The sequence below is a fragment of the Vipera ursinii genome (assembly GCF_947247035.1).
Source record: "Vipera ursinii genome assembly, chromosome: 2".
NCBI lineage: Eukaryota > Metazoa > Chordata > Lepidosauria > Squamata > Viperidae > Vipera > Vipera ursinii.
In genome coordinates, this window is record NC_139513.1 from 68,047,197 (window position 1) to 68,061,546 (window position 14,350).

At 40.3% G+C, this 14,350-nt stretch overlaps 1 protein-coding gene across 2 annotated transcripts in view; it reads left to right on the forward strand.

The window, feature by feature from the left end:
• The window catches only part of PCBP4 (poly(rC) binding protein 4), a 50,490-nt gene extending 36,530 nt beyond the window's left edge, over window positions 1-13,960 (forward strand). The window contains exons 9-14 of one of the 2 annotated variants that reach the window (XM_083351804.1): window positions 322-366; window positions 1,047-1,122; window positions 4,394-4,446; window positions 8,920-9,089; window positions 10,454-10,728; window positions 13,742-13,960. In XM_083351804.1, the coding sequence (XP_083207930.1) occupies window positions 322-366; window positions 1,047-1,122; window positions 4,394-4,446; window positions 8,920-9,089; window positions 10,454-10,728; window positions 13,742-13,782 (660 nt within the window). In that variant the 3' untranslated portion in view covers window positions 13,783-13,960. Of the gene's footprint in view, window positions 1-321; window positions 367-1,046; window positions 1,123-4,393; window positions 4,447-8,919; window positions 9,090-10,453; window positions 13,575-13,741 lie in introns of those variants that run through there. The other variant, XM_083351805.1, reaches the window with a different exon arrangement.
• Window positions 13,961-14,350: the final 390 nt, after the last annotated feature.

A 14,350-nucleotide genomic window follows, 5' to 3' on the forward strand; every position in this document is an offset into this window, starting at 1 on the left:
ACCTAGCATCAGAGGGCAGCTCTGCTTTGACGAATGGCAGACAGGTGCAAAGCTTGCTTGAGCTCTGAAATACCTTTTTAAAATCAAATGGGAAATGTTGTCCAGTTCTTTTAAGTTTTCAGGATATCTACTTTTGTTTTGTTGCTATTGTGGGTTTTTTCCCCCTGCTGCAACTGCACTTGACACTTTTCCCCCCTGGTTTTCTCTGTATTTTTTTCTTACTTTATTCTTAAGCCCTTTCAATAAATGTAATTTACAAGGAAGTTCTAATAATATTTTCAGAATACCTTTCCTCTTTGTATTTGTTTCCCCCTTTTGTAGGGATTTTCCATGCAAGGACAATATAGTGGAATATCTCAAGCTGAGGTGAGTCCAACTTGCAATCTGTATTTAAACTCCAGGTCTTCTCCTCTGTTGTCCTCACATCTTGTTGTTGGTCTCTGGATCTTGATCCATCCTATGCTTCTTTTCTTGAAAAGATTATAGAAGATTCTTTCCAACCAGGTGCTTCAAGCACATTAGCCTCCCTGTAGCATCTGGAGATAACAGATCAATCTTGGGGGCACTGTATTGAGGTTAGCTATTAAGAGCTGTGACAGAATTTACAAAAACAAACAAAAGCATTTAGAATGACTTAATTTTAACCACTCAATGAATCTTGACCTTCAGGAAAGCCCATCTCTGTATCCTTAGTGGTAACTGTTTAAGTGGATGGAGATGATCCCACAGCTACAGCCGAAACCTAATTTAAAATTGGCATGAACCATAGTGAAAAAGAGCCCCTGTTGTTATGAGATGGATAGCTCAAGATTGCTTCTTAAAAGATACCTTTATAAAGGTTACTATCCCAGACTTATTTGAAACAGTAATACAAACACAGTGGTCGATATAGTTTTATTGGTTCCTTTTGGAACCAGTTTTTCCAGCTATGAGAAAATCTTGAGCTTGGAGAGACTCTCCAAGATACTGTCAAGAACCGCTAATGTAGAATTGACAATTATTTATATTTAAGGGTTATCTGGTTTTGTTTTTTTCCTGTTGTTCAGGTGACAAAGTTGCAGCAGCTTTCAGGACACCCTGTCTCATTTTCATCCTTGGCACAAACTCCATCTATAGTTGCAGGTAAGAGAGTTGTGTGTAAGAGTTCTGTAAGATGACCAGTCTTAGAATCCTCTGCATCACTATCTGCCCTGAGATTAGATAAGGCTATATAATTTCTGATAATCTCAGATCCTTAATTACAGTGTAAAGATTTTGCGAGTATACTTCTTTTTGCAGAGAGAGGAGACAGAAACATATTTATAAATAGCACTAATGAGTAGCAATTTTTCACCAAGAAATGTCACTTAGAACAATATAACTTGAATAAATTAACACACTACATTCCAAAGAAAAATATGTGACTTTTATTGAAATGTAAACAGTATTTTTATTAGAGTTACAGATAAACCTATGGCGTCGTTCTTTCATGTGATACCTGGGAATTGCATGAAATAGGCATAAAAATGAATCTGCATTAAAATTATTTTTACAGATCAGGCAGAGGATTGCTAAAAGATATGATATTGGTATTGGTAAGTGAAATGAAATCTAGTGAATTGTTAAGGATTTATTTGGGATATAAATACTAAAAGAAGAAAGCAAAAGAATTGTGGAGAGCATTTTGAGACCCTCCGTCAATACACTTACGTTCATAGCCTGTAATTTTATAGCACCCTGCCTCAACCTGACCTCTTCTAAGTGTGAGCATTATCCCAAGTTAGTAAAGGCAGAGTGTGGCTGGATGAATATTATGGAAGTTTTGGTCCAGCATTCACGGAAGATGCCAGGTCGGGAAGGCTATCTTTTACCAAAAAAAGAAAGCAACCTAAGGAATAATTAAAAATAATTATTGGGGAAACTTGAATCAGAGACATAAATAGGAAATAAGTCTGTAAAAGTGCACACTTGGTGAGGTAGCTCTACTGGAGTAATGATAGTTGATTCTTTAATGTACACCTCAATTTCTATCCATAATCCTCAGGACAGTCACCCACTTATTAAGATGCTTACCGAGCACAACTGTAGATCACTTGGGTCATTCTCAGTCTGCTTGAAAAACTGTAATTGATTGTGCAAAATACAGACATCTGGATTACATCATCTACAGCAGGACAGGAAAGAAATATGGCCAGAGAGTGGGGGGAGAAAGCTGTGAGTCCAATTTCCAAAGTGGTTCTCATCTTCTAGAACAATCGGTGGCTATTTCCTAAGCAGTGACTAGAATTCTGATTTATAATAAGTCATGGTATATTGAATAAACTGCAGTACACTGGGTTCATACATAACTAAAGCAGAACCTGAGGCTTACAGACAACAATTATTGCACTCACAAAACAGGATAAGCTGAAACCATAGAAGCCAGATTACAGTTTAGCATTGTTTAAATTGAGATGTTAAAAATAGGTTATATAACACCATCGGCTAGTCCCCCTGTTAAAGAAGAATATTTTGCAAATTCATCTTAACTAGCCAAGAGTATTTTTTGTTTTTATTAATTCTGTATTTTCAATATATCCATCATTATAGCCATCTTCAAATTAAAATGCAGAGGAGCGGAACAAAGGAAATCAACTCAAGAGGCCCAGCATACACTTTCTCAATGGTTCCCATTTTCTTTCTCTAAATACAGAGAGAGGGGGGGGAGGGAGGGAGGGAGAGAGAGAGAGAGAGAGAGAGATATGAAGGAGTAAGTGATTTTGAATTGCTTAGGCCTTTGAATATCTTGGGCACTACTTGAAATTTTGCCTGGATATAGATCAGCACCCTGTATAGTTTTTTGTAAAGATGAGATCTCTTGCTATCTATAGCAAATCTTGAAAAGCAGCTTTGTGGCAACAATCAGAACCAGCAGATGATTTCAAGCAGTTTTCAAAGGCAACCCCATACTGAGCACATTGCAGGAATCCAAGTAAGGCATAACTAAGGCATGTATCATTCTGGCTGGATCTGATATTGCTGGAAATAGTTTTATCATCTTTGTTCTTATCACACAAAAGCCATTAAGCAAAGAACAAAGCAACAGCTTACACAATATCCTTTGATTTTTGTCCTAATGTAAAACCTATGCACAGGACAGGAAACCACCATCCACACAAACATAGCAAAATAGACTAGCTCCACATGGCAAAGGAGTGAGACAAGGTTTTCCCCTTATTTATGTTTTTTTAATCTACATCCTGAATATATATTGAGGGAAACTAGATTGGAAAAAGATGAGTGTGGTTTTAACATTGGAGGAAGAAACATCAATAGCCTTAGCTATGCTGGTGACGCTTCACTGCTCAAATAGCTGAAAATGTAAATGATTTCAATGCACAGTGTTTTTTTCCTGTGACATGTTATGGAAATGAAAGTTGGAGTTTGAAGAAGCAGGATAGAAAGAGTATTGATATTTTAAGACAGAGACATTGGGTAGTCAAAAAAAAACAAACCAAAAAAACCCAATCATGGATCCTAGAACAAATCAAGCCATGGTTCTTATTAAAGAGACAAATGCCCAGGCTCACATAATCATATTTTAGACATATCTGGAGCTCTCTTGAGAAGTCTATAAGTTGGGTGGGGGGGGGAAGTGAAAAGAAACAGAAGAAGACAACCGGGTGTATGGACTCAATTACAGAAGCAATGGGAGCAGGCACTGTTATAAGATTTGAAAGTCTGGGTCAGGGAGGGATCAACCTGGAGAAGGTCTATGTGTGGTCTCTCAGCGTCAACACTGAATTGATGGATTCAGTTATTCCAAGAATAATTAGGAGCTGAATCTCTGGATGAAGCTACAAGTCCAAAATTGTAATCTCTTCTAATGGAAGGATCTGAGATAAACAATGCATAACAATAAGAAGCCTTCTTTGGGAGGTGTGTTTATTCATTCATTGAACCTTGGGCTTTTCCAAGTAGCCTCTGTAAAAATGCAGCAAATCCATGCCATTGAACCAAAGCTCTTAATCATCTGAATAAGGACCAGGATTGTTTCTTATTTTGATAAAAGAGGATCTGTAGCCAATGGGGTCTGCATCACGCAGGAAGAGGCTGGGATAGGCTGGAATTCCACCGGGACTATCTAAAATTAGTCCTGTGTAATGTGACCTAGGTGAAATGGCATAAAACAAAAGCCTCCTCTTGGAGCTGCTGATTGCTTAGCAAGAGCTGGGAAGTCGTCCAATCCTTTTTGTGTCCTCCCTGCTCTTTGTAACTATGGTGCCTAGAAAGGATCTTTAAGATGCTAACATTTCAGTTCTAGCTTATTCTAGGGAATGCAAGATTATGAAATACCCATTCAAGGAGTAACCAGGCGGGGGGTAGCAAAAGGGCCCCAGTAATTCTGTGTCTTCTTTCTCTCTTTTCTCTGTAGGCCTGGATGCAAATTCTCAGAATAGCTCTCAGGAGTTCCTAGTTCCCAATGATGTAAGTCAGACTTTGATTTGAGCTGCCTACTCTGCTGGGTTAATGCTGTGGTTGGTTTGGTCTTTTGTTTGCACTGTTGTAATTGTACCCACTTCCGTTCCTCCCATTTCACATCAGTATAAAAGCTCATTGGGCATAAATCCAGACCCTTTTTCATTCCTTTCCTCTGCTCCTGTTCACCAAGGTCTGTAGAGAGGGACTCCATTCCAAGAAAAGCAGAAATCTACTCCCCAGACAAATCTTTTCCAATAAAGGGCCACGTTTTGCCAGGCAACTATGTCAGAATAAAAAAAATCCAAATTGTTTTATTGTTGGAAATGAGAAAGCTGCCTTATTCTGGGTCCAGCTATTTTTTTCCAACTGGACTAATATTGTTTACTCAGATGGATAGCAGAACTGGAGAGTCTTGGATAGAGAAAGGGCTTTAACTTCATCTGTTATACAATTATTTTGAACTGGAGTAGCCAGTTAATTATTTAGGAATTGTCTTCTTGAGAACCTTGTGTTCTGGCACAGAACTATGGTCTTTGGGGAATATAGTTAGGTAGCAAACAACTTTTAAAAATAGGATTAATACTCTAGCCTTCTACAACAAGCACAGGCAACTTTTTTATACCAGACAATTCAGCTTTTAATTCTAATTATTTTTAGCTTTCATGGATTGCAAAAAGTGTAGCAGGATACAGTAATTTCATTAGAATTCAGAAGACATGAAAATTCATGATCTGTTTTTTTTTAAAAAAAATGGCATTGTGTGGCTTGTTTGTTTTAAGAAAATGGGTTGTCAAGCCTCTTAAAATATTTAAATGGCTATTTTAAGAAATTAGTTTTGTCCAGGGCTGCTGAGAGGCAATGCACAACCCAGACTTAATATGCTCTCAACATAGAATACTTATTGGCAAATGGACTACAGCATTGATTCTCAGCTGTTGCCACCTGGGTGTTCAAAGGCTTGAAGAAATCTTACGATTTAAATCTTGAGATAAGTCTTGGTGGTCCATGGCCATGGTCTGTGGCCACAAAAAGAAGAAAAGGTTGAGAACCACTGGACCACAATACTGCTTTTTTTTAACAATTGCAGCTTCTGGGTGGTAAAGAAGGTAAATTCAAGGACAAACCCGTGTAGGGTGCATTACAGGTGTCTTGATGAGCGGTGTCAATAGTATTAGTTCTTCTGGCAAAATCCTGTTTCAGATAGGGTTACAAATAGCAGGTCAGTCAAAGTTGGGGAAAAATATCCCAGTCACAGTCTTAACCAGTTCACTCACCATATGACGAGAATCCAGAAGGATCCCCAGGTTACAGCCCACTCATACAGGATCAATATTTCCTATCAAAGAGAAAACACGGAGAGTCTGATGCACAAACAACTCTTATCTTGCTTGGATTCAGGCCTAGTCTGCTCTATCCCCTCCAGACTCTGATAGTCTTCAGATATCAGGACAAAACATCTCTAGCGTAGCATAGCTAGTAATACAAAGAAGACTTTCATGTGGATACCAAAAACAAAAGGAAAAAAGGGGGGGAGAGGGAGAAGGGAAGGAAAACAAGCCCTATGGTATCCCACAGGAGAGTAGCCACTGGGGTGACTCTTCACTAGAACCGCCAGATGGAACCACTGTGAAATGGTGCTCCTGAAACTCAATTCTCACAAACAGTCTGGAAGGACACTTTGATCTCAAAGGCCTGTAGGAGGTCTAACAAGACTAAAAGTAGGGCATTCCTCCATCTGGAATCGGACAAAGAATTAACTTGAGTGACCTGTGCTGCCTCTGTCCCAGGTCTAAGCAGAAAGAATACAGTGTTATTTAAATAACTGCTAAGAAAAAGAAGCAGGTGGAAAACCAATTTCTAACCTCAGTAATGCTTAAAAATCCAAACTTCATCACCATAGCTAAGGCAAAGTTTTTTAAAAAAATAATGCAGTCTATACAGCGGTGGCAATCCCAGGGAGGAGGGTTCAAAACCATAATTTGAGTTTTAATACAAACTCTGCTGCTATGTCTTTCATGGCAGCCCAGTTGTACCATGAAGGGGTTATCCAGAAATAATTGAATCTTCAGATATTAAAGGAAATAAAGATTGTTTGCATCAACCGTTATTTCAATTTGATAAGTAGTTGGCTCTTTCCTTCTGTCACCAGGTTCAGATGTCATTGCAGTTGTAAAGGAATGTAGAGATGACTTTGAAGGGAGTAACTGCTAAGGGAAGTGAAACAGCAACTCAGTCCTGAGAAAGTGAGAAAGAATCTCAAAATAGTCCTGTCTTGATTCTGTTTAGTGTAAGAGGTGGGTAGAGAGAGAGAAAGGCTTGCAGGCTTTTGTGATTCTGTTACTACACCCTACCCAGTAAAGTGGCATTCCTGGAATCCTTGTGGGGCCCGTTTCCTGACCTGGCCTACCTCACAGGACTAGCAGTAGTGGACAAAGCACAGTAATCACACTGGAAAGTCCTAAGAGAGAGGAACAACGGGTGGGAAAGAGGTATGTTAAACCCACTTTCCAACAACTTCAGAAACTTCACACTCACTCCTCTCTGGGAGCAAAAGCCATAATATCAAGCTAAAAGAGGAATGTGCCAGTTGCTCACCCACACAGCCAACCCAGCTGCAAGCCTGTTCTGTTGGGGAAACTGAAGTCTTTATTCGAAGTCAGGAAGCATGTGGGTAGTAAGCAACATTGACCTTTACACAGCGCCCCGATTTTACATGCACAAGGGGGAAAAAATGTTGGATTTTTTTGTTTAAAGAAAAAGTCTTACAAAACAAGCTGCACTGTTTTATTATTGCAGGTCAGTTCCTGCCACAGTCTGGTAGAAACCTGAACTACATGATTTAATTATTTTTTTCCTTTCCCATTCAGTCTCTCTCTTTCTCGCTTGTTTAATAGAATGTGGTTCAGTCTAATAAATCTTTGTAGCTAAATAGCATAAACAGCACAATCCTGGGGGCCCACCCAGCTACAAACAGGACTGATCCTGCCCTTCAATAACATCTGAGTTTGAATATCAGAAAAGGGACAGTGTCCCTAGGCTGAGGATCCTGGCCACTTCTGTATTAGATCCATGTGCCTCCTGGCTGGTGTAGGCCATCCAGAGGTGTGCCATTGTTAAGTGTGGTGTGTTTCTTTGAGGAAATGGTGGCACCTCCTGCCTTGAATATAACATCCTCTCCTCAAAAAGCCTTCACAGGACCCAACTGTCCTAGGCAATTTTCAGCTAGTATGTGGCTAGGTTACAGCTTCAGAGGCCCCTGGAAGATTCAGATTGTCTGGACTTACTTCCTTCTGGTTTCAAACCAGGGCATAATATCAAGATGATAATGGCATTTGTTGATAACTTTGGTATAGTCAGGAGAAAGGTGCTGTAATCATCCTGGTTCTTCTTAATCTCTTGGCAGCTTTTGATCTGCCAAGTGAAGATAAAGTGTTCCTGTGATGGTTTTCCTTTCTCTATGATTGGGTTCAGTCAGTGTTGACAAAGAGGGAGAGATTGAATCCCCTCTTAAGGTTTGGTATTCTCACCTCTCCTGTTTAGCATCTACATGAAGCCTCTGGATGAGGTGATCTGTCAATTTGGGCTCAAATTATGCATCTTGGCCTGGGGCTAGCCAAATGATATTGTCAGTGTCTAATTCCGGTATGTAGAGGTTGTATATTCCTGGCTTGGAAAGGATGATCTTAGTCTCAACTCTGACAAGACTGAGTAGTAATGGATGCTTGCACCTCTTGAATCTGGAGTGGTTTCATCTTTAGTACTGGATAGGATTGTACTCCCCTCTAAAGGACTGGTACAAAATGTGTTGGTTTTCTTAGACTCCTAGCTTTACTGGAAGTTGTAGCCAGAAAACCTTGGCACAATTCTTCTAGTATGCCACTTGTGGCCATACTTAGACTGAGCAGCCTTAAGACAGTTACTCAAATTTTGATCACCTTGCATTTGGACTCCAGTAATTTACTGCACATGAAGCTGCTCCAGAAGGCCACTTTATAGCTGTAGATTGTCCAGAATGCAGCAGTGTGGGCAGTTTGGAGCACCATGGCATGCCTCTGTAATATCCTTTACATGAGCTACAGTGATAGCTCCACATGCAGTTTGGGTGCTTGTTATCAACTATGAAGTGCTTCATGGCCTAGGCTGGCTCTGGAATTCTGGGAGTTGAAGTCCACAAGTTATAAAAGAGCCAAGGTTCCCCACCCCTGGCCTAGGATCTGTTTATTTGAGGAACCACCTATCTCCAATAGTTTGTCATATTCTAGATCCCTGTAGATTAGATAACCCTAATCTTGGCAGTTTCTGTCCCCAAAGTAAATACTACTGTAAGTAAGGCACTGAGAGTCCCCTGTTTTTCACTGCAAGAAATACATCACTTAATGATTCAGTATTTTCCATGCACCTTAGTTCAGCTGTTTTCTTGGGGGATGAAATTCCTTGCACCCTTCCCTCCTAAAGGTGATTCTTCTTTTTCCTCCTTAGCTCATTGGCTGCATCATTGGCCGCCAGGGGAGCAAGATCAGCGAGATTCGGCAAATGTCTGGAGCACACATCAAGATTGGGAATCAGACAGAGGGTTCTTCCGAACGTCATGTGACCATCACAGGCACCCCTGTCAGCATCACTTTGGCTCAGTACCTCATCACAGCCTGGTAAGAGCCAATATAGCCTCTGGGGGAGTTGAGGCAGGGAGGAAACCTCATTTTCACAAATATACACAGGTATTGCTGCAGCTTCTTCCTCCTGTGTCTAAGCCCTGGGACTTTTAGATGGATAGCTTTGTAGGAACCAAATGGCAACCCTTTGCTATGGTGGGTGAATTGTTAGTTTGCCACCTTTCTACCTTTTGTTTAGTAAACAGGAATTTTAAAACGTAACATCCTGCAGCACGCCCATGAGTGTCAGTAGTTTTGCACGCTCTCTCTCCAGCCTAGATTGACAGCCTCCAAACTTTGAGTTTCTCATGAGCCAATCTGAGACTATTACCATTAACTACAATATTTTGGGCAGCTGTCTCTGCTTTCCCCTGAAATTCTCCTTGCAGCTACGAGCACCGATGCAGCCTTCAGTTCTGCTCAGAAAGGACTCTTGTTTTCAGTGTGGAATAACTGCCTTTTATCCACAAAATAACAACACTTGAATGGAATATATGAGGATATTTGCCGTGGTGTATGACAATCTGGCACTTGAGATGCTTTAAGATTTGGAGCAGAAAATAACTGTTGCTCTCTTTTTGTGCATTATGGCCAGTAGAGTACAGGCTGGTAAGACGTGGCCTACTTATTGAAGGATGCACTTTCCTGTTTATACAATCAGTTTTCTTGTGGAATTCACCCTGGCACTTATTTTATATTCTAATATATTTACATATTCAGAACCAAAGTAAACTAAATTTTATCACCACTGCCCCTCACCACCTTCATCCTGGACAGATAAACTGGTTTCAGGACGTGAAATTCAGATATTGATTCAAGCCATTGGTCATGGGCCCACTCACACATAAGTGCCTGAAATATCTTGGAGTGCTTTGATTATATAAACAGGAGCTGCTAAAAGATACAGGATAACTTCCCTTGACGTAACCAGCTCTGAACACTGATCGAGGAAATGGGTTCCTCTTGTGACAGTAAAGATTCGTTACCGTAAATGTATGATCATAGTCCTAGGGGGATTCTGGGGAAAAAGATCTTATCCGGATGCTGAAATGCTTCAGAGCACCTTGTTCACTATTTCCAGTCTGTGTGTGTACCTATTCTGTTGCACATGTCATTATGCATGCCAGTAAAAACACGTCTTTCTGTGAATGCATATCCATATCCATAACCACACTGTTATATATGTATTAAGCAAACTATACATATTAACCCATACCTATGCATATTATGCTGTGTGCAAGCTTGTTCCAGCACACATTAGTACATATACTTCCAAGTATATGTCCACAGGTGTCTGCATTTTTATATGTAAATGGGCATGCATGCACAGGTCTCATTCTTTCTCCCTTCTTGTTCTTCAGTTTAGAGACGGCCAAATCTACCTCCCAGACGCCCCCCGTTGACCTCGGCATGACTTTCTCCCAGCCCCTCACCCCTTCGCCAGCCCCAGCGCTGACAGCAGTGGCCGCACCTCCCCCAGCCTTGCTTGGTCCCCCCTATGCCATCTCCCTCTCCAACTTCATCGGCTTGAAACCCATTCCTTTCTTGACACTGCCCCCTTCCTCAGCCACGGGGCACAATGGCAACCTTGCCACCTACACGACCAAGATCTCCACAGCCAATGCAAGCAAGAAGGGTGAGAGACAGAAGTTCTCCCCATACTGAAGCAGGAAGGTGGGCTGCGGGGTAGGGAGGGGAAAATTGGGGGGACCCTCCCATGCTTTGTGAGATGGCATCAACATCAGGCCACTCCAAAATGAGATTACATGGGGGAAGACTAAGTACGATGTGAGAGGCTAATCAATTGTATTGGAAAGTAAGGCGATGAGAGAGAATATAACCTCGGCAAGCTGTTGAGAGCAGTGCTGACCAAGAGTCAAGACAGAGAACTGGTTCTTCTCCATAGTTCCTACTTGATCCTAGCTGCGAAGCCTGTAGTGATTAAGACCATCTAAACTTAAGGTTTCACCTTCGTTGAACAATTACCACTCCACACTCAAAATGTTCTCTCACCATCTGATTACCTGTTGGGTTGTTAGGAAATTACCAGTTGACTTAGAGAAAAATTGAATCATACACAAATTCTCTATTCCAAATTGAAGGCACTGGAGGTCTTGGGACAGCTCTTATCTCAATTGTGGGAGTAGATGAGGCTTATTTGACCAATGGTAATGATAGAGTATATGCTGTCCCACTGCTATATCTCATGGATGATAGGTTTCAGGGAGGAAAACTGGAAAAAAATCTGACTGATAAAGAAGAAGAAGGCATACTGGATTTAAATTTGACGGAACATACCAAGAAGCAAACTTTTTGGTTCTCTGTTCTAAATATTTCTCTCTTGATATGAAGCTGCTTATGTATCTCATTCTAACTATATAAGAATCTGAATTTTTTTAAAAAAAAAATCACGGCTGTTTTGGACAAACACACAGGGTCCTGAATTTTTGCTTCCCCCTAAAAGCTGGGTAGAATAAAAAGAGATTGAAAGGAGTAAGTTTCACCAGAGGCCCTGTCTTGTTAACGGGGTTGCATAGCAACCATTGGCATATATTTGGCTTCCCTGCTAAAAATCTGGGCAAAGGCTAATCAGATAGTGTAGTATATTACTAAATTTGAATCTCCAGCACTGGCTGCCTATTCTACTTAGTCTCAGTGGAAGACACCTACTCCATGGTCTTTTTTACGGCAGATACCTCAGGAAATCTCTTCTTAGCAGGTCATATAATAGCTATCATGCCATGAATACATCTTTGAATTTATCTTATTCTCATGGGATGTTTTCTCCAATGAATGCTTACTAATACTGTGCAGTTCCTTATAGTTCAGCTCTAAGCAGGCTTACTCAGTAATAAAAAAAACCCTGCTTACTCACTGTAAGCATAGGAAACTGCCACCTAATAGCAAGTCCAACTACCAGCCCTCTCTGGTTCTATGTTATCACCTGTGCTAGCTGATAGTGGCTCTCCATCTCTCACAGCTTTACCTGGAGATGACAGGGATTACATGTGGGACCTTTCTCATACAGCCTTAAGGAATGAGTACATGCTCCAAAGAGTCCCTATTATCCCCATTTCTTCTTATCTGTTGTTATTGGGAGAGCATTTGTCAGTGCAAATAAATTCATGTGAGCGAAGAGACAGGAATTGTAATTGATCCTGACCCTTCTGTCTGAAATAAAGTGTCATCCCAGAGATATCCAATCACATTGCTACATTTGGTAATTATATCAATAAATTGAGGTCCTGTCTAGCAGGAATTCAGTGTAGCTTTGTCCTGAGTAAATAGTTACAGGTTTGCAATGTACAGTAAATATACCGTGCAGCCAAGGATTTTACAAACAAGTTCCTAACTGGTTACAAACAGTATAGTTTCTCCAGAGTGACTTAGATTGCTGACTCAAGTTGGCAAGTTGTATTTCTTTATTAAAATACTACAAGGTTAATAGCAAACTGTTATCTTTATAAGGCATTGGATGGAATGTGCTCGTTCAGTGAATAAGGCTGGAAAAGAAACTGAACTTGCCTTTTGCTCTGCCTTTCCTGTGGAACCAACTAACTCAGTAGTAAAGGGCTAGCCCAGGGCTGTGTGTAGTGTCTGAATTCAAATAAAAAAAGGAACACGAAATGTTTAAAATTCTGCATGCACGCAACCACATCCTGTGCCATAAAAAGTTCATACCTGACCTGTATAGAATATGCAACTATGCATACATATCTCCTTTGTGCATGGTAATTTTGGGAGAGGAATGTTTGTTTGTTTGCATTGTACCAGATTTACAATTCATGGGAGAAGCAAGAAAATCAACCTGCCCCTTTCTAAATAAATGCTAGTTCCCAGGTTTTTTTTGCTGGATTCCTCCAGGAATCACAGGTTTCACACAGCCCTGATTATGTTGAGCTCACACAATTGGGTACGATGCCAAAGGTGTCTGGGGAAAAAGCTTCATTGGGTTTAAGGATATCTACAGATGTGGAGCTTTGAAAGGTGGTGGCATCTGTTTGCTGACAAGATTATTTCATAGCCCCAGCATTGCTAATAATACATCTTGGATAGTATAGAAAGCAACCATGCATGTGTAGTCATTGACTGCATGGTGGCTAAAGGATTGCCATCCATGAAGAAATACTGTAGGTTTGCTGAGCTAATGAGATAAAATTCTCAGACGGTATAAATCAATATGCATCCCAGTAGTTTGATTTCACAAGAAAGGGAAGGATTGGAGCAAAAAACAAAAAGGAGTGGGGTGGGGGTATTCTTATGAATCAATCCAACCAGTTGTCCATTTGGCATTGTACCCTGGCTGGTACAAATCTCTTTAATTTCCCTCTATCACTTCCTGGCAAAAAGCTCTCATCTTTTCTTGCGGCTCTGAGGAATTTCCCTCCTACCCCATAATCCCCTTTGGCTTATCTTTGGAAATGCTGTACATATAATTCTATATTTTCCTCCTTTGTAACTTATCATTGATTTAATAAAAATATAAACTTCATCAACTCAGAATTAATTGTTGTACGTTTGAGTCAGGCAAAACCCAGAAAGAATTAACTGGAATGATTAATAAAAGGGGAAAAAGAGGAGATTTTGTAATGTTTTATCTAAAAGCACAGTGAAAGCTAGCATTGTTCGCTTTTTCTTTTCCCTGGCAGCTGGACTCCTGCCCTTTGACAGCCAGAAAATCAGCAGGTGAAAGTTTTCTTGTTGTCTTGAATGCCGGAGAAAATATTGTTGATTAAAGTTCCACTTGTCATCAATACTATGTTCACAGAAGACCTGCAAAGGGCAAAGATGCATCTCTAGAACATGTTGTAATCAATTCAGAATAACCAGCACACCTTAGTTATGTTGTGATTCGTGGTAAAAATAAATCAGAGACTCAAGCTCATGAATCATAGAAATTATAAGATCAAGTATTTCTAGATAAGCTTTAAAGATCAAGGTTAACCTTCTGTTGTGTTACAGGGCTTTCCACAAATCTGGACTCTACGACCTTGTGCACATAGAATGCTACACCATGAATATGTTGTTAAGTAAATCATTATTGTTCAGACATCTTAAGCCATATACTGTAAATTGCAGCTACAATGAATGGCTCTATTTTGTGATCATGGACCTTGACTGATGAACATAAAGATTTTCCTAATTTATTTTTACAGCAACACAATAGAGGAATCTATGGTGGGGGTTTTTTGTCTGCTTAGTACCAAGATGAGCAGCTTTTAAGCAAAATGTTGGCCATTAGAGAATGGATATAGGAC